The sequence below is a fragment of the Dendropsophus ebraccatus genome, chromosome 5, assembly GCF_027789765.1.
Source record: "Dendropsophus ebraccatus isolate aDenEbr1 chromosome 5, aDenEbr1.pat, whole genome shotgun sequence".
Taxonomy (NCBI): Eukaryota; Metazoa; Chordata; class Amphibia; order Anura; family Hylidae; genus Dendropsophus; species Dendropsophus ebraccatus.
In genome coordinates, this window is record NC_091458.1 from 30,444,011 (window position 1) to 30,469,012 (window position 25,002).

Genomic DNA, 25,002 nt, shown 5'->3' on the forward strand with positions numbered 1-25,002 from the left:
CCCTTGTAAGACTACGTTTGGTCCATTAAACTTGGTGAGTATGACGTAGTATATGTCAGCATGTCATTTTCTGCTGATGTATACTCCATCTGTTTTGTTTTATGGTCTATAGTAACCAGTGAGCTGTCACAGCTCCCATAAGTGTTGAGATACGTTTTCATGTTTATCCTGGGTATTTACATCCAGCTGAGCTACTGTAGGACCAGGACAGAAAATCTAAAGCAAGTTCTAACTTAGCTAAGAAATGTAATTGATTTCACTCCATCTTTTCTTTTTCTTCTTTTCCTTTCTTTCCTTGCAGTTCTTACAGCTGCTAAATGATCTTCCAGTGAAAGATCTGCCTGTAGATGACATCGCTATCTTGCTGAAGAGTCTCCCGTAAGTTTTATTTTATTATTATTATTCCTGTCTTAACATTCATTGTCTATTTGCTATTGTTTATTTTAGGCCTCATGATTGAACTGCTGTGTAGTCTGTATTATAGACCTTGGACTTACTGACTCTCTATAGAGTACCGCGTTGAGAGTGCATAGTCTGCACTAGAAGTATTGCTGCTAATGAAGACTATCTATCTCTCTCTCTCTCTCTATATATATATATATATATATATATATATATATATATATATATATATATATATATATATATATATATTGGAATCCTTATGTATTTGTGCTCTTGTGTGATATTGATACATTATGAGTCCATAGAATTTATGAATGCTTTTTATACAATAGTGTGCATCAAGCTTACCGATCCAACTTTAGCTCCATTGTCTTGATATTCCTTTCAGGGATGTCTGCTCGGCCTACAGACGGGACCAGGAGGTCTGTACTGCCATTCTTAGAAGTCTCCTTCCTATTGTAAAATGCTTGGGCCAGGATGGCGGAGACACAGAGGAGACATCTGATGCAGAGGGACAGCTGCTAAATGTCGTATATGCCTTTTGGTACGTGGACCATTTGAACTAATTATGAAGTTGTTTGTCATTTGAAGTTCTTTTTTACATATTCTATCCTATTTTCTGTTTCCATGTGTCTTCCATAGGCATTTAACAAACGATGGAAAATATACAGCAGTGGTTCGCGTGGCACTTGTAAACTGCATGAAAACTCTCATTGAGGTACATTCTTAAGGGGCTTTGACATGGGCCAATTATCTTTCAAAAAAATAGCTAAATCATTCGAATTTAAGTGATGATCTTCTGGTGAAAATGTGTTAACGATCAAACGACAAACAGAAATTTGTATGTCGTTGATAGCGTCTTTTGATCTGATCTCAAAATCACTGTTAATTGTTCTCAAGTCTTTCAGTGTAAACGCTCATCACTACGAGTGCATTAAGTACTTTTAATAGCTATTTATATTTTTGCCTAAATGTCTATCGTCGGTCGCTAAACATGCGCTTGAGCAATTTATCTGTACGTGTAACAGGAGCCTTAGAGAATATGTTTGTGTGTGTATTGATAGATAGATATAGATACAGAATAGAAAAAAAATATATATATATATAAATATATATGTATATATATATATATTGTGGGGATCTTCCCGGGGGATGGTGTGTTTGGACACAGTTCACAGCAGACTTGGACTTGTAAAATAACAGCTTGGCGTTTATTTGCAGCATAAACAGTCCATAACAGAAATATAGCAACACGGTGCTTTAGGAACAAAACAAAAGGTCTTGCCCGTCTGGGCGCTAACTAACAAAGCAGGTTACCTCTCTGGCACGTCAGTGGTCAGTATTGCGGGGTGTGAACAGGCCCCAGCAGCGGCCGTCTTCCCAGCTCTCATCAAACAGCATGCAGGCTGTTCACTCCTGGCTGAGAGAGAGAGACCTGTACACTGAGCCCACCTTTTGCCTTCTCAGGCTGATTGGGATCAGAGCTCACCTGATCCCAAAACCCACACTGGATCGAGGGGGAGGGAATGGCAAGTCCCACTACCAAAACCTACCTGCCATTCCATGTAAGTCCAGGCCCGGCAATAATAAATAATAGCTCAGCAGCATAACACTGCTGAGCACAGATGCCTCCTGGACTCACCATCTCACACTATGTATCAACCTGGGTGAGATGTACATCCCCTCGAGCACTTTACCAGTGACATGTCCACATATCCCCCCCCTCTTCTTCAGACCGGAGGGCTGAGCATTTTGTCCCCACAGACAGTGTACCCTAGATAGGGCGTCAGCATTTGCCTGTAATTTCCCTGGCCGGTGTTCCACCATGAAATTAAAGTTTTGGAGGGAAAGAAACCACCTAGTCACCCTCGCATTTTTCTCCTTGTTTAATTTCATCCATGTTAGGGGGGCATGGTCTGTCACTAACTTAAACCTCCTGCCTAGTAAGTAGTACTTCAGGGATTCTAGGGCCCACTTCACTGCCAGACATTCTCGCTCCACAATGGCGTAGTTTTTCTCGGCCGGGGATAGTTTCCTGCTTAAGTACATCACCGGGTGCTCCTCGCCATTCACGACCTGTGAGAGGACGGCACCTAACCCTGTGTTAGAGGCATCTGTCTGTACTAGAAACTCTCGCCTAAAGTCAGGGGTAACTAGCACAGGCTGTTGGCACAGGGCAGACTTAAGGCTTTGAAAAGCCTTCTCAGCCTCTGGAGTCCATGTCACCATTGCGGACTTTGCACCCTTTGTCAGGTCAGTTAGTGGGGCTGCAACTGAAGCAAAATTCGGCACAAACCTTCGGTAATAGCCCGTAATACCCAGGAAAGCTCTGACCTGTTTCTTTGTGAGGGGTTGAGGCCAATTCTGTATTGCCTCAATTTTATTTAGTTGTGGTTTCACTAACCCCCTCCCAATAATGTAGCCCAAGTATTTAGCCTCCTCTAAGGCTAGTGCACACTTCTCTGCATTGATGGTTAACCCCGCATCACTTATGGCATCTAACACCGCCTGGACCTTACAGAGGTGACTTTCCCAATCCGGGCTAAAAATGACCACATCATCGAGGTAGGCAGCGGAGTAATCACGATGTGGTCGCAGAATCAAGTCCATCAACCTCTGAAAAGTGGCAGGGGCTCCATGTAACCCGAATGGCATCACTACATATTGGAAGAGCCCATCAGGGGTGGAGAATGCAGTCTTCTCTCTAGCCTTAGGAGTGAGTGGGATCTGCCAGTAGCCCTTTGTGAGATCGAGTGTAGTTATGTACCTGGCATTACCCATCCTTTCTATCAACTCATCTACCCTGGGCATGGGGTAGGCATCGAACTTGGAGATCTCATTTAACTTTCTAAAGTCATTACAGAACCTCCAAGTTCCATTGGGCTTTGGGATTAACACAATCGGGCTGGACCACTCGCTCTGGGACACCTCAATGACTCCTAGGTCAAGCATACGTTTTACCTCGGATGATACCGCCTCCCTCCGTGCTTCTGGTATCCTGTAGGGCTTCAGGTTTACTCTGCTTCTAGGCTCAGTTTCAATATGATGACTAATGAGATGCGTACGCCCTGGTAGGTCAGAAAACTTGTCTTTATTTCTCTGCAGGAACTCCTTAGCTTCCTGCTTCTGGGACACTGATAGGGTGTCACCAATCCTGACCGGAGGGATTGGTGGTGACAGATGACCAACAGGCTTTGTCGCCACCAAGGATTCCCTGTCTTTCCAGGGCTTGATCAAGTTTATGTGATAAACTTGGAAAGGCTTCCTTCTACCTGGTTGGTGTACCTTGTAGTTGACCTCACTGATCTTCTCTACAATTTCATAGGGACCCTGCCACTTTGCTAAGAATTTGCTTTCTACCGTGGGAACAAGAATGAGTACCCGGTCACCTGGGCTAAATGTCCTGATTCTTGCAGAACGATTGTAAATTCTGCTTTGGCCCTCTTGCGCCCTCTGGAGGTGTTCCCTTACTAGGGGCATTACAGTGGCTATACGGTCCTGCATTTGTGCTACATGCTCTATAACACTCTTGTATGGGGTGGACTCACTTTCCCATGTCTCTTTCGCTATATCCAACAAACCCCTGGGGTGACGACCATAGACTAATTCGAAGGGAGAGAACCCTGTGGACGCTTGGGGTACTTCCCTAATAGAAAACATCAGGTAAGGTAGCAAGTGATCCCAATCACGACCATCCTTTTCCACCACTTTTTTTAACATATGTTTCAGGGTTTTATTAAACCTCTCCACTAACCCGTCTGTCTGTGGGTGATATACAGAGGTACGTAGGTGTGAGATTTTAAACAGTTTGCATAGCTCTTTCATTACCTTTGACACAAATGGTGTACCTTGGTCAGTCAAGATTTCCTTGGGGATCCCCACCCTGGAAAACATATAAAACAATTCCCGTGCAATTGTTTTAGAGGTAGTGTTTCTTAGGGGTACAGCCTCAGGATAGCGGGTCGCGTAGTCTAACACAACTAGAATGTACTGGTGTCCCCTAGCTGACTTTACAATGGGACCCACCAAGTCCATTGCGATCCGGTCAAAAGGTACCTCTATGATGGGGAGTGGAACCAAAGGACTGCGAAAATGCGACACTGGAGCGCTAAGCTGACATGTGGGGCACGACTCACAGTATTTTTTTATGTCAGCATAAATCGCAGGCCAATAAAACCTCTGGAGGACTCTCTCCTGTGTTTTATCTGTCCCCAAGTGGCCCCCAAGGACATGATTATGGGCCATGTCAAGTACCTGACGCCGGTACGACTTAGGCACCAGAAGCTGTTCCACCACCTCATCATTAATTTTAGTGACTCTATAGTAGAGATCATTAGTCATAGAAAAATGTGGAAATTTTTTCTCAGCTTCTGGTTCCTGAGGTACCCCATTCATAACAGTGACCTGCTCTCTCGCATTTTTGAGAGTGGGGTCCTGTAATTGTGCAGTACCAAAATTATCCCTAGACACCTCTAAGTCTGGAACATTTTGCGCAGTGGGAGGAGCCTCTTCCTCACCAGTCAGGACCTGCAAAGGAAAAGCATCATTTTCATCCTGTACATTTTTATCATTTACCGGGGGTAATGCAATAGACTTAGGGGTCTCCTCACTCCTTTCAGGGGATTGTTGTTTTCCCCATAGAGCCCAGAACAAAGGAAAATCACGCCCCAATATCACATTATGCATAAGATTTTTAACCACACCCACTTCATATTGTACAGCGCCTAGTTCAGTCCCGACATTAGCCCGTACTATAGGGTAAACCTTTGTATCACCATGTATGCATACCACACTCATATGTCTTGCTGGCACAAAGTCCCCAGTCACCAGGCTGGCATGCACCAGGGTGACAAGGCTTCCTGAGTCCAGCAACGCCTTAACAGGGAAGTCATTTACAGTAATGTTGCAGATTTGCGGTTCAGTCTCTAGTCCAGTGACCGCAACAAAAGACGGTTCCGCAAATAGCGACTGACGCCGGCTAGCGTCACACTCCATGGGCTCAGTGGTAAGAGGGCAATGGGCAGACATATGTCCCGTCTCATGGCATCTCCAGCACTGGATAGGGCCTGGTCTCCTTGGCAGGGAGTCCTTTTTAGGGCCACTTAGCCACCGGGGACCACCACCAGTCTTTTGCCCCTGAGACGCCTCCTGAGCGCTCTTCCCTCTATCAGCACCCCTCCACACTCCCCCAATAGATGGAAGTCTCTTACCAGCTGACGGCACAGGTCTGGCACTCCGGGGAGGTGACGGTGCTGCAGGAACATCACGGAGGTAGTCCTCGGTCGCCTGGAACCTCTCCACAAGGCTGACAAGTTCGTCGGCACTCTTAGGGTCGCCTTGTCCCACCAAGCGTTGCAGATCAGCAGGAAGTGCGCGGAGGTAGCGATCCATCACGACCCTCTCTAGGATCTGTGCAGGAGTAGAGGTGTCTGGCTCCAACCACTTTCTTGCCAAATGAATCAGGTCGTACATCTGGGACCTCGCTGACTTGTCCAGACTGTAGCTCCAGTTGCGGACTCTCCGGGCACGGACAGCAGCAGTAACTCCTAGTCGGGCGAGTATCTCTGCTCTTAGCCGGGGATAGTCCTTGACCTCTTGCTCACTGAGGTCATAGTAGGCCTTTTGAGGTTCGCCTGTTAAATAGGGAGCAATGACCTCTGCCCACTCAGTGGAAGGTAACTTTTCTCGCTCAGCCACACGCTCAAAGACAGTTAAGTAGGCCTCAACATCGTCATCAGCAGTCATCTTTTGCAGCGCTCGCTGCACGGCTCTTCTCACAGACAAAGTCTCTGGCGCGGCTGCTGCCACCAGCTGGGGATTAGCACCTGCAGATGCCTCTTGCTTTGCTATCAGGTGCTCAATAAGTCTCTGTTGTTGAGCCATCGCTTGTTCGTGGCGCAGATTAGCATCTGCCAGAGCCTGTTCATGGCGCAGATTAGCATCTGCCTGAGCCTGTTGTTGCTGCCGATTAGCCTGCTCATGGCGCAGATTGGCGTCTGTCAGAGCCTGTTGTTGCTGCCTATTAGCCTGCTGGTGTGCGGCCAATGCCTGCTCATGGCGCAGGTTAGCATCTGTCAGAGCTTGTTGCTGTTGCAGACTCACTTGCATTAACTGCTTCATCATCTCCTCCATGTTGCTTGTCTGTTTTTGGAGTGAAGCCGCAGCCTTCACCCAGGACATAAGCAGCTGTATCCAAGTTGATGCACACCGTTGCCCCTAGCAACCGTTTTGCCCGCTCCGCAGCACCAATTGTGGGGATCTTCCCGGGGGATGGTGTGTTTGGACACAGTTCACAGCAGACTTGGACTTGTAAAATAACAGCTTGGCGTTTATTTGCAGCATAAACAGTCCATAACAGAAATATAGCAACACGGTGCTTTAGGAACAAAACAAAAGGTCTTGCCCGTCTGGGCGCTAACTAACAAAGCAGGTTACCTCTCTGGCACGTCAGTGGTCAGTATTGCGGGGTGTGAACAGGCCCCAGCAGCGGCCGTCTTCCCAGCTCTCATCAAACAGCATGCAGGCTGTTCACTCCTGGCTGAGAGAGAGAGACCTGTACACTGAGCCCACCTTTTGCCTTCTCAGGCTGATTGGGATCAGAGCTCACCTGATCCCAAAACCCACACTGGATCGAGGGGGAGGGAATGGCAAGTCCCACTACCAAAACCTACCTGCCATTCCATGTAAGTCCAGGCCCGGCAATAATAAATAATAGCTCAGCAGCATAACACTGCTGAGCACAGATGCCTCCTGGACTCACCATCTCACACTATGTATCAACCTGGGTGAGATGTACATCCCCTCGAGCACTTTACCAGTGACATGTCCACAATATATATATAAATCAAAACAATACCGCAGCACTCATGGGATAGAATTCAACACAACGTGTTTGTTTCCCCAAACCGCGACTTTTCGCTCTCCACACTGAGCGCTTCTGATTTATATTACCTATATCGGGTGGTCGCTGGTATATACCGCCTGGCACCACATCTATCGCTACACGAGTGCTGCATTCATTCTGAATTTCTTATATAAATATATATATATATATATGTGTGTGTTTTTATGTATACTCACACTGAAATCAAAGGGATTGTAATGTTTGTATAGACTGCATATCTAAATATATATATATATATATATATATATATATATATATATAAAATTTATTATTATTTTTTTTTTTATTTAGATATGCAAACATTACAATCCCTTTGATTTCAGTGTGAGTGCTTTGTACATAATTGATCCATACAGAATTTTATTGCTATTGGGGTTGACTTGTATATTAAACGTTCCACATTTTACCCCAGTTGCAGTAGTATGAGATCAGCTGTCGTAATACAATATATGCCACGCAGGTGAATTTCGTGGCTGGCTGTATCTTCCAGTGAAATAATGTCAGGCCCGCTTCATTATGTAGGAGCTTGTCTTGCCGGGACAATAGATACAGTAGAATTTTACCCTCCTGGTAAATCCAGAACATGTCAGGACACCAATGTAGCCTGAGCTCATGGGTCCATCGCATGGTTAAAATTTGTGCTGAGTTTACTGGGTATATTAGTGAGTTAACAGCAAGTGTCTCCTGGAACAATGCTGTAGGGGGGGGGGGATCCTAGCTGTTTTTATCAGTCTCATTAGCTTTATGTCTCACTGTATTCTTTGTGCATTGTTTGTATGACAGGTCGACCCTCAAAGCAAATGGGCAATTCTCACCGTTGGAGAGACGGATCTTTCTGTGAGGGATGCATTCTCAGAATTCCTTGCAGATACCCATCAGCAAGTCCGCATGCTTGCTGCGCAGGGTGCTAACAGGTATAACTGAGCATATACTAGGGTGTTTTGTTGTAAATCTAAAGGTTAGAGCTTACCTGTAAAGCCAAGCTTTTGTCTGTTCTTCAGCTCGGGGGAGGAGGGACGCAGGTCCATTATGGATGGTCATGTTGCCAAGGGAAGAATAGGATGCCCATCGAGCCATTTTCTAATTAATAGGGCTTGTGCACAGAAGTCAGGGGGTGTTGTATGGTTGCCTCACTAAGTCATCTGTCCCCTGCTGACCTGCATCTCTCCATGCCCAGTCTGAAGAATGGGCAGGAGATCAGTTTTAAGGTAGCCATACATGTTCAATATCTGTCCGCCGACAACTGTCTACTGTGTACCACTGACTGTCGGGGGAAGGAGGGAGTTTTGTTTGAAAGACTAATATGGTGATAGAGTTGTCTATGAGACCCAATATTCCTGGGGCGGGATACTGCCCCCCAAACCATTAACATCTTGTATACTGATCATTACCAGACTCTTCCAGGACGTGAAGTTACAGGCGCTCCCCCTGAAACTGCAGCAGAAGGCTTTTGAAAATCTCTACATGAAGGCTCAGGAGGCGATGAGTCACTTGGTAATAAGAGTCTAAATTTTCAGTTCTATCTCTCTGTCTATCTATCTACATCTCTAATTCTGTCATCTATCTGTCTAAACAATACCTTTGTTGGTTCATCTATCACACATACCATAAGTACTTTCTTGTTCATTTTCTTTACATAGCTTGTATAAATGTTCAAGGGGAACTATCAGCAAGTTGGACGAATCTAACCTGCTGATAGGCCCCTATAGTGCCAGGGATGCTGAGGAGGAGGGTATGTGTCCCGCGCTGTCGGGGTAAACTCTGCTCCAGGACACCATTAGGAGCTCTGCTGCGTCATCTAGCCCTCCCCCTCATTGATCATCATTAGAAGAGGCAGGTCGGATGATGCGGCAGCGGAGCAGCACGGGAACGGCGAAGAGGGGGAAGGTAAGACACGTACCTTCCTCCTCAGTGTCCCTGGTGCTATAGTGGGCTATCAGTAGGTTAGCTGATAGCTCCCCTTTAAGGCTAGGTTCACACTGCGTTTTTGCAGTCCGTTTGACATTTCCGTTTTTTTGGAAATGGATGGCACACAACTGCGTCCCTTTTTGCATCAATTTTTCCCAAAAAACAGACGCAGTTGTGTGCCATTCATTTTTCTTTTGACTTAAATTATAAAAAATGATAAATTGAAGCTGAACTTTTTTTTTTAGTGTACACAAAAATGTCGACTATGTTTTTCTGTAAGTAACCATTTAAAAACAAATTTGTTATACATACTGCAAAAAATACTGCACAAAGTTTAATGTGTACATCACTAGTATACATCAGGATCTTGCCAAGAATGTGATTGTGGCATCTACAGGAGGCGCCATTCATTTCAATAGATCAAACAGAGTAACTTAGTTACCAAGTTCAGGTGGTGTACGCTACTGTAAATGAACTCAATATCATAGTCTGTTCTGCTATTGAGTCCCCTGAAATTAGCGTAAACCAGTGGAAATTATGCCAAATGTAGTCACTGGATGACTGTACAGTAAATGAATGTACCATCTATTGTACACCACAGTATCTGTCATAAAAAAGCCTTTAAAACTTACAATAGTCTACAATAAAAGCGCAATGTGGTTTGGTGTGTACAGCTCCTATGAAGACCTCTTTTGTTCACATGGTTACAGACTACAAACAAGCCGTGTGTAGTCTGATCCCACAGTTATGTGTTACTCCCCATTTGTATTGATATAAAACCTTTAAGTTGGTCAGATGCGAGCAAGTAATACATGATGTTAGGATCTGACTACACACAGTTTTTTTTGTAATATTTGTCACTTCAATAATTTCAATTATTCTTGCAATTACTATTTTACAACTGATATAAAAAAGTAAATCCATCCATTCTGTCATTGTATATCTTCCCCTGTCCAGTCTCGCAGTTCTCAGGACCCAGAGGATCTTCCTGATGAGAAGTGTAACAGAAATTCTACTCTTCTTATGTTGGTGTCTGTGATCCTGTTCTCCAGCCCAGTGTGTGAGAAGCAGGCGTTATTTGCTATATGTCAGTCTGTGAAACAAAACAACCTGGATCCTCAGCATATCAGAAAGGTAAGTCATTTTATAGGAATTGGTGTGTGTTAAGGTGAAATCACAATGGGGGACATGTATGAAAAGGCGAAAAAATGCCTTTTGTAGGCGCAGATGGAACAGATTGGTGTAAAATATTTGCAAAGGGTATTTTTGCAGTTTTTTTTTTTGCATCTGCCCCATCTCCGCCACTTTCGCCAGTGGGGCGGAGAGGGAGCGTTGGGGGGGTGCGGCAGCACGTAGAGGGGGCGCGGCATCTGCGTGCGCCACACTTATAATTTTTCCGGCAGAAAAATGATACTGAAACCTACACCAGCTCTGAGCAGGCGTAGGTTTCAAGATTTTTGCACGGACGCCTTCCGTGCGCTCAGGATTTATGTAGAGGCAATGCGCCTCTACATAAATCCCCTAAGCTCCGGAGCTGCGGGGACATTTGTAAACCCGGCGTAAAAAAACGCAGGACTTCATAAATCTCCCCCAATGTCTTTGCAGTGTATATTGCCCTAATATGTCAGAATTCTATCATTAGATGCTTGGATGCTTGCAAAAACGGCACTACCCCTGTGTTCAGACTGTGTGTGGTATTACAGTTCAGATCTATTCACTTCAAAGGAACTGAGGAGCAAAACCCACACCCAGACTGAGGACAGGAGAGGTGTTTTTTTTTTGGGGGGGGGGTGGGGGGGTGGGAGCAGCCATGTTTTTCTAAGCCTGCCAAACAGGCTTGGAAAAACAGTGGGTCAGATTTATTAAACATGAGGTGACTTGTTGCCATTTGTCCGCAGGTTTTGGAAAAGGTTTCTACCACTCTGGGTTACAGAAATATGAAAGACCTCATGACCTCTCACTTGGATTACTTGGTTCTTGAATGGCTTAAAATGAAGCTCCCGGAATACAACTTGTCCACTTTTCCTTATATGTTGTTAGATTATCCTAGTCTCAGAGATTTCTATAGGTTAGTAAGATTAAAGTATACCTGTGATAGGAAAAAATAATTGACATGTTGTAGATACCGACCCCCCACCAATCGCTAGAAGAAGCAGGAGAAAAGCACCTATCTATCTATCTATCTATCTATCTATCTATCTCCTATTTATCTATCTTCTATCTGTCTGTCTATCTATCTATCTATCTATCTAAAAAGCAAAATTCCGCAGCACACCAGCGTCAGGTGAAAGGTGGTATTATAGTATACCACCTTTCACCTGATGCTGGTGTGCTGCGGAATTTTGCTTTTTATCTATTGGGATCCCGAGCCAAGGGACTTACTCTGTACAGCACCCGCCAATTAAATTTGAATGTGCGGCTATCTATCTATCTATCTATCTATCTATCTATCTATCTATCTATCTATCTATCTATCTATCTCCTATCTATCTATCTATCTATCTATCTATCTATCTCCTATCTATCTATCTATCTCCTATCTATCTATCTATCTATCTATCTATCCATCCTTCCATCCAATATCACACTTTATTTGTCCCAACCGTTTTTCTACTCACCACAGATCATGCTACAAAGTGCTTATTCCGCCCCTAGTCATGAGGAATGATTTTGATGAGATCAAGTCTATGGCTCAGTGTATAGAGGAAGACTGGAAGAGCCTGCTGGCTGATTGTTTCCCTAGAATATTAGTGAATATCTTGCCATATTATGCATCCGAATGTTCCAGCGACGCAGAGAAAACAAACAGAGAAGTTGCAGCAAAAGTCTATGATTTGCTACGAGATGAGAACTGCTTAGGGACACAGGTAAATAGTAGTCACTTCTGTCTGTAATGTAAAAAAATCAACGTCTCACAACCAATAATCACGAACGTCTTAAAATCCAGCCCCAGTTGCTATCTATCAAGTCTCGTTTATTCTGGGTTATAAAAAATTTACAGTTTATCAGTGTATGACTACACCATATAGAGACAAAGGCTAAACTGCGTTCTAATAAGTGAAATCTGATTGTAATTTATTTTAGCAAATAGACAACTTACTTCAGCGGAATCTACCGGATATTGTGGTGGAATTATTGATGACGTTGCATGAGTCACCAAGTGATGGAGAAGCAAGCCAGAGGGACATTCTGCAGTATACAAGGTAACTATACATCTGGCCATTGCAAAGAAAATCCATGTTAGATTTGCTGTAGTGGTCACCGACTTCCTTCAGGTCATGATTGTGTTATGTTAATGCAAGATATAGGCAACACTTTAACTTTGTGAAGTTCTGGTCTGCAGCAATATCCCTCCTGCTAGGCCATGTACACTAGGTAGGACAGAGTATAAATTGCTGTATTCCACCTTACATTAGACTGTCTATATCAAGCTCCTATGAGTATAAAAACTTCAGTCTTATTTGTTTAAAACTTATAAATAGTTTCTTGGTTTTAAAGGAGAAGTCAGAAAGGCAAAAATAAAAAATCTGGTGCAGGCAGGCATATGGGAACATAATAAAGTATACGTACCCATCCCTGTGCCCCCGCAGCGTTGTATTACTGCTTCCACATCTGCCACCAAATAAATTTTTCCCCAGCTTCCTGGTACGTCACGAGGTAGTAGTGTTATTCCACTCCAGTCCTTGACTGGCTGAGCGGCAATCCAACAGGCGGGTTGTGACATTGCAGGAGGGAGAGGACTTCTCCTTTAAAGTGTCGTGAATTTTTTTTTTTTTTGCAGAAATCAATAGTCCAGGCGATTTTAAGAAACTTTGTAATTAGGTTTATTAGCCAAAAAATGCATTTTTATCATGAAAAAGCAGTTTGAAGCTCTCCCCCCTGTCTTCATTGTTCTCCTATGGCAGGCATGTCCAAACTTTTTTCGAAGAGTGCCAAATTTGATGAAGTGAACATGTGCGAGGGCCGACCATTTTACATGCTACATGCTATATGCTTTATAACACAGGCAGATAATAGCAAGCTGGATACCTGGGGGGCCGTAAAAGTTCGGAACGCGGGCCGCAAATGGCCCTCCGGACGGACTTTGGACATGCCTGTCCTATGGAGAGAGCTAAAGAAAAGACCAAAACAGGACAACAAAGAGTTAATCTACAAATACCTCACCCTTTATCTCCTGGGACAGTCACCACTGACCTGTCTGAGCTCAGATTACAGCTGTCACCCAGCTCTGTGCCTGTAATCCTCTGTTATCTGCTTTCTGCTGCCGGCTAACTCCCTCCTTCCTCCTCCCCCCTCCCCTCTCCCTAGAGCAGACAGGGTACGACTCCTGCAACAAGTCACAATTTTCAGATTTTTCAGAGTGGATGAAAAAGAGGAAGGAGGGGGGGACCTGGGAAAATGCTTTTTACATGCAGATAATGGCAGATTTGGCTAATAAACCCAATTACAAAGTTTCTTAAAATCGCCTGGACTATTGATTGCAAAAAAAAAAAAAAAAATACGACAGTGACTCTAAACTTCTAATCTTTTTTTTTTCTTCTAGGGAACTTGATCCGGCTCCAAACCCTCCATATTTTTCTTCTTCAGTGATTAGGGCGACATTGGATTATATAAGCAAATGTCACAAGAGCAAGCAGAAAAGTCTTATATCCATTCTCTCAAAAACTCCAGTGAGTATATAACATAACTGGATAAAAGGTGTAACCGTGAGTCAAACCAAATGCTTAAAGGGAATACGTCATTAGATAATGACTTATTTAAAGGTTTTATGTTAGGTTTTTATGTTAAACATATTTTTAAGAATAGTTGGTGATGCTTTTCTAATTTTCCATGTTACTATCTTTATCATAATAGAATTCTTGAATCATGCAGTTTCCATTCTGGCCACTAGGCCTAATAAACCCTTAACCCCTTAACGACATCGGGCGTAAACTTACGCCCTCGCGCCCTGGTACTTGGCGCATCAGGGCGTAAATTTACGCCCGATGTTTCCCCGATCGCTGCGTGTTCACACACAGCGGTCGGGGAAGATGGCCTGCTATAAATCATAGCAGGCCATCTTAGCTTCACGGCACGGGGGGTGGTTAACACCCCCCGTGCTTACGATCGCCGCTATAGGCTGATCAATTCAGATCAGCCAATAGCGGCGATCGGAACCTTTCCGGGTCATCGGCGACCCGATGACCCGGAAAAAAATGGCGGTCGGTGCTGTCCGAGGACGGCACCGACCGCCATTACTGTAAAAAGTAATGGTGATCGCCGTGCCACCGGCCCGATCGCCGTGAACGGCCGGCCGGTACCGGCCGGCCATTCACGGCGATCGGGCCGGTGGCACGGCGATCAGAGTCCCACAATATAGTAAATACCTGCCCTGGACCCCTCAGCTAGGCAGCCGAGGGGTCCAGAGCAGGTATTTGTACATTACTCACCTGTCCCGGGCTCCTGATCGGCGTCTTCCGGGTTCGCGGCATCCTCGTCTTCGTTCGGGTCTTCGGCTTCTTCCGTGACGTCACGTTCGGCTTCTCTCGGCTATTTTCGGCTCCAGCGTCGGCTCTTTCCGTATTTTGCGCTCTGCTGCCCTCTAGCGGCTGATATGTGTAATACACTTATCAGCAGCTACAGGGATGTTCAGAATTTTTTTTTTTTTTTTTTTCAAATTTTTTTTTTTCTATTTTCCGCACCCTATCGCCGCTGAGTGTTGATCAGCATCGCACGAAAGTGCGCTGCTAATCAGCAACTCCTCCTTTTTGGCGTAGGGTGTTTTTTTTCTATATTCTACTGCCACGGTCTGCTTATAAATGCCGCACATAAGTGCGCATTTATCAGCAACTCCTTTGTTGGCGTAGGTTTTTTTTTTATACTTACTGTAAAAAAACACGTAAAAAACACTACATTACACCACACTACATTGAATAAAGTTTGACACTACACCACTACATACCCCATATACTATTCCCCGTATAAAGATGGCCCCCTGGGTGTTTTCGGCGTCAGAGGGATACGTTATTATTACCTCCGACACCGAAACAGCCAGTGAGGATGAATGGGGGGTCCTTCGTTCCTCCATTCATCCTCATCATCCTCATCATCCAGTGACGTGTCTGGGGGTAGTGTAGCGTACGCTGCCCCCCAGACACATCTTTTCCGCCAGTACCGTCCCAATAAGAGATGACGGTATGGAGTGAAATTCTACAAACTCTGTGAGCGTACCTCAGGGTACACTTACAGATTTCGGGTACGTGCACACTGCGGAATGGCGAAGGATAACCCTTCGTGCATTCCACAGCTGGCACCTGCCGGCGGACTGATGCAGGCGCGCGTCTCCACACGTGTCATAGAATCCATTCTATGCACGGGCGGATTCCATCGTCCATCCAAAGAATGAACACGTTGGACGGAGAGCGGAATCCGCCCGTGCATAGAATGGAGTCTATGACACGTGTGGAGACGCGCGCCTGCATCAGTCCGCCGGTGGGTGCCAGCTGTGGAATGCACGAAGGGTTATCCTTCGCCATTCCGCAGTGTGCACGTACCCTTAGACTGTATGAAGAAAGGGACACCCGAATCCAGCCCCCAGATGCCCCCTCCCCCCCCATCCTCGGAGTTAGTGGGAAGATCGTCCGGGAACTGATCTTCCCACTGCTGGATAAAGGTCACCACCTGTACGGGGATAACTTTTATACCAGCGCCCCCCTCTTCCAGTCCCTCGCTGCCCTGTAGCTTGCGGCACGATCCGAACATATCAGAAGCAGTAATAGCGCCCTAATATTTAGTAGCCATGGAGCGGACCCAGCGCTTCTGGATATGAGGGACCCCGTATCGCACCAGGGCAACATTTTCCAGGTGACGTCCCCCACACTGGAGAAAGGGAGACCCCAGAAGAAGTGCAGAGTGTGGTGTAACAGGGGGATCAGGAAGGACAACATTTTCCAGTGTGACACCTGTCCTGATCACCCCGGCCTCTGCATACTGGATCGCTCCAAGGCGCACTACACGTCATTGGGGTTCTACATTATCTAAATTCTGTCCCTTATTCCTATTTCAGGGGTCACGTTGATCCAGGGATTATTCTGATCGCCATTATGGAGTCGGGAAGGAATTTTTCCCCTGTGATGAGGCTACTGTCGTCTGCCTTACGAGGGTTTTTTTTTGCCTTCCTCTGGATCAACACAGGTTGAGTTTGATGGACACCTGTCATTTCCAACCTTATAAACTAATAATTGGCCTAATACCCCCAAAATAAATTAGAATTGTCCCTTTTCCCCAGCTAAATAGGTATGGCCGCCATTCCCATTAGAGGATGCCATGATGCAATTACAAAGCCTCTGTGCGGCCAGGACAGTAGAAACCCCCCACAAGTGACCCCATTCTGGAAACTACACCCCATAAGGAATCTAACAAGGGGGGCAGCGGGGATATGGCCCCCTGGTGACGGCCACATTTGGGACGTGAAAATGAAAAAAATTGTATTTTTTATTTTCTCGGCACATGTTCTACGTAAGTGCCCGTCACCAGTGGGGTCCATATGCTCACTGCACCCCTTGTTGGATTCCTTATGGGGTGTAGTTTCCAGAATGGGGTCACTTGTCGGGGGTTTCTACTGTCCTGGCAGCACAGGAGCTTTGTAATTGCGACATGGCCTCCATCCTCCATTCCAGCCTCTAAATGGCGCTCTGTCCCTTTGGTGACTTGCCCTGTGCCCATATGGCACATTATGTCCACATGTGGGGTATTTTCGTACTCAGGGGAAATTACCCTACACGTTTTGTGTTCATTTTCTTTTTTAACCCCTTGTGGAAATGGAAAAAAATCAAGGCTAGACCAACATTTAGTGTAATTTTTGTAAAATTTTTACTCTAAATCATTAATCTTGTCATGTTTTTTCATTTTCACAAGGGGTTAAAAGATAAAAAAAACATTTAATGTGTAGAGCAATTTCCCCTGAGTTTGGAAATACCCCACATGTGGACATAAAGCGCCATGCGGGTGCAGGGTAAGCCTCCGAAGGGAAGAAGCGCCATTTGGTTTTTGAAGGCTGGATTTGGATGGAATGGATTTCGAGGGGCCATGTTGCATTCAAAAGGCCCCTGTGTTGCCAAGACAGTTGAAACCCCCCACAAGTGACCCCATTATGGAAACTGCACCCCTCAAGGAATGTAACAAGGGGTGTAGTGAGCATATGGACCCCACGGGTGACGGACACAAATGTGGAACAATGTGGCGTGAAAATGAAGTATTACATTTTTTACACTATAATGTTGGTTTAGCCTTGAATATATCATTTTCACAAGGGGTTAAAAGAGGAGAAAAAAATAAATGTGTAGCGCAATTTCCCCCGAGTCCGTAAATACCCCACATGTGGACATAAAGCGCCATGCGGGTGCAGGGCAAGCCTCCGAAGGGAACGAGCACCATTTCGTTTTTGAAGGCTGGATTTGGATGGAATGGATTTTGAGGGGCCATGTTGCATTCAAAAGGCCTCTGTGTTGCCAAGACAGTTGAAACCCCCCACAAGTGACCCCATTATGGAAACTACACCCCTCAGGGAATGTAACACGGGGTGTAGTGAGCATATGGACCCCACTGGTGACGGGCACAAATGTGGAACAATGTGGCGTGAAAATGAAATATTACATTTTTTACACTATAATGTTGGTTTAGCCTTGAATTTATCATTTTCACAAGGGGTTAAAAGAGAAAAAAACACACAATATGTGTAGAGCAATTTCCCCCGAGTCCGTAAATACCCCACATGTGGACATAAAGCGCCATGTGGGCGCAGGGCAAGCCTCCGAAGGGAAGGAGCGCCATTTGGATTTTGGAGGTTGGATTTGGCTAGAATGGATGATGAACGCCATGTCACATTTACAGAGCCCTCCTGCTGCCAAAACACTGGAAACCCCCCACAAGTGACCCCATTCTGGAAACTGCACCCCTCAAGGAATCTAACAAGGGGTGCAGTGAGGATATGGACCCCATTGATGACGGGCACATTTGTGCCATGAAAGTGAAAAAATGAAATTTTTCCCTTTCACGTCACATTGTTCCACATTTGTGCCCGTCACCAGTGGGGTCCATATGCTCACTGCACCCCTTGTTAGATTCCTTGAGGGGTGTAGTTTCCAGAATGGAATCACTTGTGGGGGGTTTCCAGTGTTTTGGCAGCACGAGGGCTCTGTAAATGCGACATGGCCCTTGAAATCCTTTTCAGTGAAATTCAGCTTCCAAAAGCCAATTGGCGCTCCTTCCCTTTGGAGGCTCGTCCTGCGCCCCCTTGGCACTCTATCGCCACATGTGGGGTATTTCTGTACTCGGGAGAAACTGCGCTACACATTTTTTGTCTTTTTTTGCCTCTTATCCCTTTAAGAAAATGAAAAATTGAAGGCTAGAACAACGTTTTAGTGTAAAAAATAAATTTTTCTTTTTTCACGCCATATTGTTCGGAAAATCTGTGAAGCACCTGTGGGGTCCAGATCCTCACCGCACCCCTTGTTACATTCCTTGAGGGGTGTAGTTTTCTAAATGGTGTCCCTTTAGGGGTGTTTTTTAGGTTTTGACACCCCAGAGCCTCTGCCAACCTGAAGTGGTACAGTCAAAAATGACCAAATATAACGGAGGCGTTGAAATTCACTAGGCGCTCCCTTATATCTGAGGCTTGTGGTTGCGTCAAATAGCGCAATAGGGCCACATATGGGGTATTTCTATAAACTGCAGAAACGGGGCAATAATTATTGGGGTGCATTTCTCTGGTAATAGGTTTATAATTATGAAAAATATTGGATTACAATAAAATCTCTGCACAGAAAATTAAAATTTTCAAATTCCTTACACACTTGGCTTTTATTTCTGTGACTCCCCTAAAGGGTTTAAACACTTTCTGGATGTGCTTTTGCAGAGTTTGGGGGGTGCAGTTTCTGAAATGGGGTGCTTTGTGGGGCTTTCTAACATACAGGCCCCTCAAATACACTTTAAACCTGAACAGGTCCCTAAAAATATCTGATTTTGAAATTTTACTGAAAATTTGGAAATTTGCTGCTAATGTTTTAAGCTTCCTATCGTCTAAAAAAAATGAAAGATAGTTTAATAAATGCCGCCAACATAAAGTAGACATGTTGCTAATGCTATTTAATATATAATTTATGTGGTATAACCACTTTCTGTATACGCAAAGAAGTTTCAAAGTTGGAAAAATGCATTTTTTCACATTTTTTCACCTTATTTGGGTTTTTTTCATAAAGATTTGTTATGAGTATCGACTCCAATTTACCAGAAATGTAAAGTACAATATGTCACGAGAAAACAATCTCAGAATCAGCCGGATAGGTAAAAGCATCCCGAAGTTATTAATGACTAAAGTGACACTGGTCATATTCATAAAATTTGTCTCTGTCATTAAGGCCATTTCAGGCTCTGTCCTTAAGGGGTTAAGGACGGAGCCCAAAAAGTGTCACTGTCGTTAAATTTTTTTTGCAGAAATCAATAGTCCAGGCGATTTTAAGAAACTTTGTCAATGGGTTTATTAGCCAAAAATGCTATTATCTGCATGTAAAAAAGCCTTTTCCCAGGTCCCCCCTCCTCTCCTTTCTGCTGTCCACTCCTCAGAATCAGGAAATCTCGACTGTTTTTTCATCTCTTTCATCAGTCGGATCCTGTCTGGTCTATGAAGAGGGGAGGGGGAAGGAGCAAGATGCAGAGAGCCAGAACAAAGGAGCTATTCAGAGCCCTAATTAGTGGTCAGATAGCTCAGTGCTGATGTCAGAGGAGAGAGCCCGGATGTGAATGTAAATTAACTCTTTGTTTTCCTGTTTTGCTGCTTTTACTTTCTCTCTCCATAGGAGAACAATGAAGACAGGGGGAGAGCTTCAAACTGCTTTTTCATGATAAAAATTTATTTTTCGGCTAATAAACCCAATTACAAAGTTTCTTAAAATCGCCTATACTATTGATTTATGCAATAAAAATGTTAACGACAGTGACACTTTAAGGACCGGGACAATTTTCGTCCGGGACAATGGTCTTCTAAAGGCCATTTTTTCCAGCTACTGGGCCGTGTAAGGGCTTGTTCTTTTCAGGAACAGGTGTACTTTGTAAAGGCCTTTTGATCTACCATAAGATGTATGACGGAACCCCCAAAATATCATTTATGGGGTGAAATTGGGGGGGAAAATGCACTTTAGCGAATTGTGGGAGGGTTCACTGTTTACGTAATGCACTTAACAGTAAAACTGACATTTTATCTTTATTCTATAGGTCAGTCTGAATACAGCGATATGCAGTTTATATAGCTTTTCTTATGTTCCTATGTATTTTTATTAACAGTAAAACTTTTTTTTTTTGCAAATAGGTGTGATTACAATGGCTCTTTTTTGACTCTTATAGCGTTTCGATTTTTTCATGTAGGCAGCTGTATGGGTTTTTTTTTTTTTGCGCCATGATCTCTAGTTTTTATTAATACCATATTTGTGTAGATGAGATGTATTTATCAATTTTTATTCATTTTATTTTAAATAAAATGTAATAAAAATAATCAATCCTGGCATTTTTTTTTACCGTTTTTTGTTTACGCCTTTCACCGTGCGGGAACACTATTGATTTATTATAGATTAAGTACACTATGGTATATTATATGTTTATTTTTTGTTGTGTGTTTTATTTATAAAATGGGAAAGGGGGGTGATTTAAACTTTTATTGGGGGAGGGGCTATATTGTATTTTAAAACTTAAAAAAAAAAAATTTTATACACTTTTTATGTACCCTTTGGGGACTTTAACATTTTTACATTGGATTTCTTACACTGATCATTGCTATGCCATAGCATAGCATTGATCAGTGTTATCTACGATCATTGCATAGAGCCTGCCTGTGCAGACTCTATACAGTGATCGCCGATCTGACTGCTGGGAGGAAGGCAAGAGACCTCCGGCAGTCATCGGAACCCCCGCAGTCACGGTCAGTGGCAGGAGCACAGCTGATGTGGCGGCCCATCATTAACAGTGAGGACCTGGCTGCATATAGCAGCCGGTCCCCACATGCTTTGAAGTGAGCTCAGCTCCTGATGGGTCTGGGTATGGCATGGGTCCTTAAGTGACAGGATTCGATGACGTACCTGTACGGCATGGGTTAAGCTGACACTGTTCTGTACAGATCACTTTCCAGCAGTGCCCTCCGCATCATTATAAACAAGAGTACAGTGACAGGTGACACCAGTAGATATTAAGGCACCATTCACAGTAGCTGATGTTCAGAGAGAATCATTGGGTATCCCAGTAGTCTGCCTCCCTCCCGGTCTGAGAAATAAACCAATTGGCACTCTGTAACAAAAGAAAAACAAAAAAAATCAGAGCCGGGGAGGCTCACAGCAAACATGGCCACTTTCTTCCATAGACACCACCGCTCTTGTCTCCAGTTCAGGTGTGTCTTCCAAATAAGCTCCATGCACTTCAACTGAGCTGCAAAATCTACACCCAAACTGGGGACAAGAGTGGTGCTATCTCTGGAAGAAAGAGGCCATGTTTCTCTAGTGCTGGATAACCCCTTTAAGTTCCTGGTTTCATGATTATTATCAGGAATGATGTCACTGCTTGTACATGAAATCTTTTATGGGGTCATGAATATATTACATTCTATATTTCTTTTCTAGGATGCTTTTCAAAAGATTTTGCTGTCCATATGCAGACAAGCGGCAGAAAGCAACAATATCCACAAAAAGCACCGTATTCTCATTGTTTATCATCTGTTTGTTAATCTGGTGCTGACAGAAATTAAAGATGGTTTAGGGGGCGCATGGGCCTTTGTCCTCAGAGATGTCATTTACACCCTGATCCATCATATCAATAGCAGGTACGTTTGGACCCTTAAGGGGGTTATACATGGCGACTTTCTACCAGAAGCAGCACCTCTCCTGTCCTCAGATTAGGTGTGGGGTTTTGCAGCTCAGTTAAATTGATGTGAATGAAGCTGAATTGTAATACCACCTACAACCTGAGGACAGGGGTGATGCTATTTTTGCAAGGAGGTAGCCGTTTGTGTTTTTTTTTTTTTTAATCCCGGAAAACACCATGCATATGTATGTGTATAAGATAATAAACATTCAGCCATGTAGTCTCGCACTAGTTTAGTAAGTCACTGTTCGGCGTACGGAGAAAGCTCTCGGTGACTATGAATGCATCCTAAGGGTATATAATCAATACATAAAAGTAGCTGATATATACATACACACTCACATATTTGTGTGCATAAACAGATCAAGAAGATCTGTCCCTGTGGTGTCCCCAGCCTTGTATGCTGGTCTATAGTAACCGTTAGATTTATTTGTTCTGCTTTCCTCCTCTCCTTAGAGTTGTCTGCCCTACAAGTGATGTCTGCACCCGCAGCACCATGCTGTGTCTGGATCTTTTACATCGGGTCTGTGGAGCAGCAGTCGCTTACTGCAAGGATGCGCTAGAAAGCCACCTACATGTCATTGTGGGGAGCCTGATCCCCTTGGCAAACTCTCAGGCTGAAATTCAAGAACAGGTAAAAACGTAGTTTTTTTTTCTATTTTAATGCCTATGGGGGAGATTTATCAAACATGGTGTAAAGTGAAACTGGCTCAGTCGCCCCTAGCAACCAATCAGATTCCACCTTTCATTTTCCAAAGAGTCTGTGAGGAATGAAAGGTGGAATCTGATTGGTTGCTAGGGGCAACTGAGCCAGTTTCACTTTACACCATGTTTGATAAATCTCCCCTTATGTGTTAACTTTTAATAAGATTTGCTTATACTTGCCCTTTTCCAGAAGATGTGTATGAACCACATGACACATTTATATGCAGGGTGGTTTAAAGTGTCACTGTCGTGAATTTTTTTTTTTGCAGAAATCAGTAGTCCAGGCGATTTTAAGAAACTTTGTAATTGGGTTTATTATCCGAAAAATGCATTTTTATCATGAAAAATCAGTTTGAAGCTCTCCCCCCTGTCTTCATTGTTCTCCTATGGAGAGAGCTAAAGAAAAGACCAAAACAGGACAACAAAGAGTTAATCTACAAATCCCTCACGGGATATCTCCTGTGACAGTCACCAGTGACCTGTCTGAGCTCAGATTACAGCTGTCACCCAGCTCCCTGCCTGTAATCCTCTGTTATCTGCTTTCTGCTGCCGGCTAACCCCCTCCTTCCTCCTCCCCCCTCCCCTCTCCCTAGAGCAGACAGGGTACGACTCCTGCAACAAGTCACAATTTACAGATTTTTTGCACTGGATGGAAAAGAGGAAGGAGGGGGGGACCTGGGAAAAGGCTTTTTACATGCAGATAATGGCAGATTTGGCTAATAAACCCAATTACAAAGTTTCTTAAAATCGCCTGGACTATTGATTTCTGCAAAAAAAAAAAAAAAATTAGACAGTGACTCTTTAAGGGTTAGCAATAGTATTTCTGGTAATGTAAGCAATATTTTGTCTCCTATCTAATCTATAGGTGTGCGACTTACTGACCTTCTTGGTAATTGAAAGCAAGGATAATGAGAATCTCTACCACACTATTAAACTTCTGGACCCCTTCCCTGACCACCCTCTGTTCAAGAACCTGCGGCAGACCCACCAGAAAATCAAATACAGCAAAGGAGCCTTCTCGCTGATAGAGGTATGATCACTAGTGTAATGGAGAACATGAAAGGAAGGGTCTCTTGCACAGATGTCAAACTTGTGGCCCTCCAGCTGTTGCTACATAACAGTTCCCATCATGCCAGGACAGCCTAAGCTAAAACTTTAAGGGTGCCTTCACACTACCGGATCCACAGCGGATCTCACTTCTGCGGATTCGAAGCGAGAACCGCTGCGGATCCGGTACCATTCACCCCTATGATAGCACATATTTGCAGCGGGATTAACATCCCGCTGTGAATATGTGCCTTAACCCCTCGCTGTCCGCAGCCCCGCCACCGCATTAGCTCATCCTCGGCCGCATCCCCCATCTCCAGCCGCAAAAATGGCTGCTACAGTCTTCTTTGAGCAGAGAGCCGCTGCCATGATTGCCTTCCACTTTGACAACCATATGGTCATGCATTTATTTGAAAGAGCGCCATGTAGTACCACAGTTTACCTGCAGTGGCCGCTGCAGGGGGAATGTACAGCCAGCTGCTCTGGGGTCTCTCCAGCACGACCAGAATTGAGGAGCTAATTTGCCAGAAAAAGAGTTTGTATGTTTGAGACAATCCCTTTAACAAAACAAGCAATTCTCTCTGTAGCACTTGGTCAACTATCTAAAATTCTCTTTTTCTCTCTGCAGGAAGTAAACCATTTTCTGTCTGTAAGTGTTTGTGATTCTCTTCCTTTAACACGACTAGAAGGACTAAATGACTTAAGAAAACAGCTGCAACAACATAAGGATGAAATGAAAGATATAGTGCGTGATTTCCAAGGTATTCTGTCTGCACTGTGTGTGTACAGGGCCATGGCAAACGCTGCCCCTAAGGTAATACCTATAATAACTGCACTGTTGTCTTCTCTTAGTGAATCCTCAGAATAATGTCATTCCCAAACTGGTGATGAGTCTTTTGGAGTTAAGCAAGAAAGCAGCTGAACTTGACAATGGGAAAGATGTGCTGGGTGAGTGTGCACAGCAACATGGAGAACAGGCCCTTCATTGTCTTCTGGTAATCTAGTAAGCAAGTACATACATGTAATAATACAACCCTGAAAGGGGTGAGAAAACCTCGGGACGATGGCTAACACAGTGATTCCTTCTCTGCCCTAGACCACCAGGGACACAGCTTTTAAATAGGGTTTCCCAAGATTAAAGGTCATCCCCT

General features: G+C 44.3%; 1 protein-coding gene across 1 annotated transcript in view; it reads left to right on the plus strand.

The window, feature by feature from the left end:
- ATM (ATM serine/threonine kinase) overlaps window positions 1-25,002 on the plus strand; it is a 114,169-nt gene that overhangs the window by 46,257 nt on the left and 42,910 nt on the right. Inside the window, exons 19-33 of the mRNA XM_069969764.1 lie at window positions 302-378; window positions 794-949; window positions 1,048-1,123; window positions 8,093-8,223; window positions 8,704-8,803; window positions 10,175-10,351; window positions 11,116-11,285; window positions 11,841-12,084; window positions 12,302-12,420; window positions 13,761-13,887; window positions 21,859-22,058; window positions 22,556-22,733; window positions 23,670-23,834; window positions 24,480-24,612; window positions 24,704-24,799. Of these exons, the coding sequence (XP_069825865.1) occupies window positions 302-378; window positions 794-949; window positions 1,048-1,123; window positions 8,093-8,223; window positions 8,704-8,803; window positions 10,175-10,351; window positions 11,116-11,285; window positions 11,841-12,084; window positions 12,302-12,420; window positions 13,761-13,887; window positions 21,859-22,058; window positions 22,556-22,733; window positions 23,670-23,834; window positions 24,480-24,612; window positions 24,704-24,799 (2,149 nt within the window). The remainder of the gene's footprint in view (window positions 1-301; window positions 379-793; window positions 950-1,047; window positions 1,124-8,092; window positions 8,224-8,703; window positions 8,804-10,174; window positions 10,352-11,115; window positions 11,286-11,840; window positions 12,085-12,301; window positions 12,421-13,760; window positions 13,888-21,858; window positions 22,059-22,555; window positions 22,734-23,669; window positions 23,835-24,479; window positions 24,613-24,703; window positions 24,800-25,002) is intronic.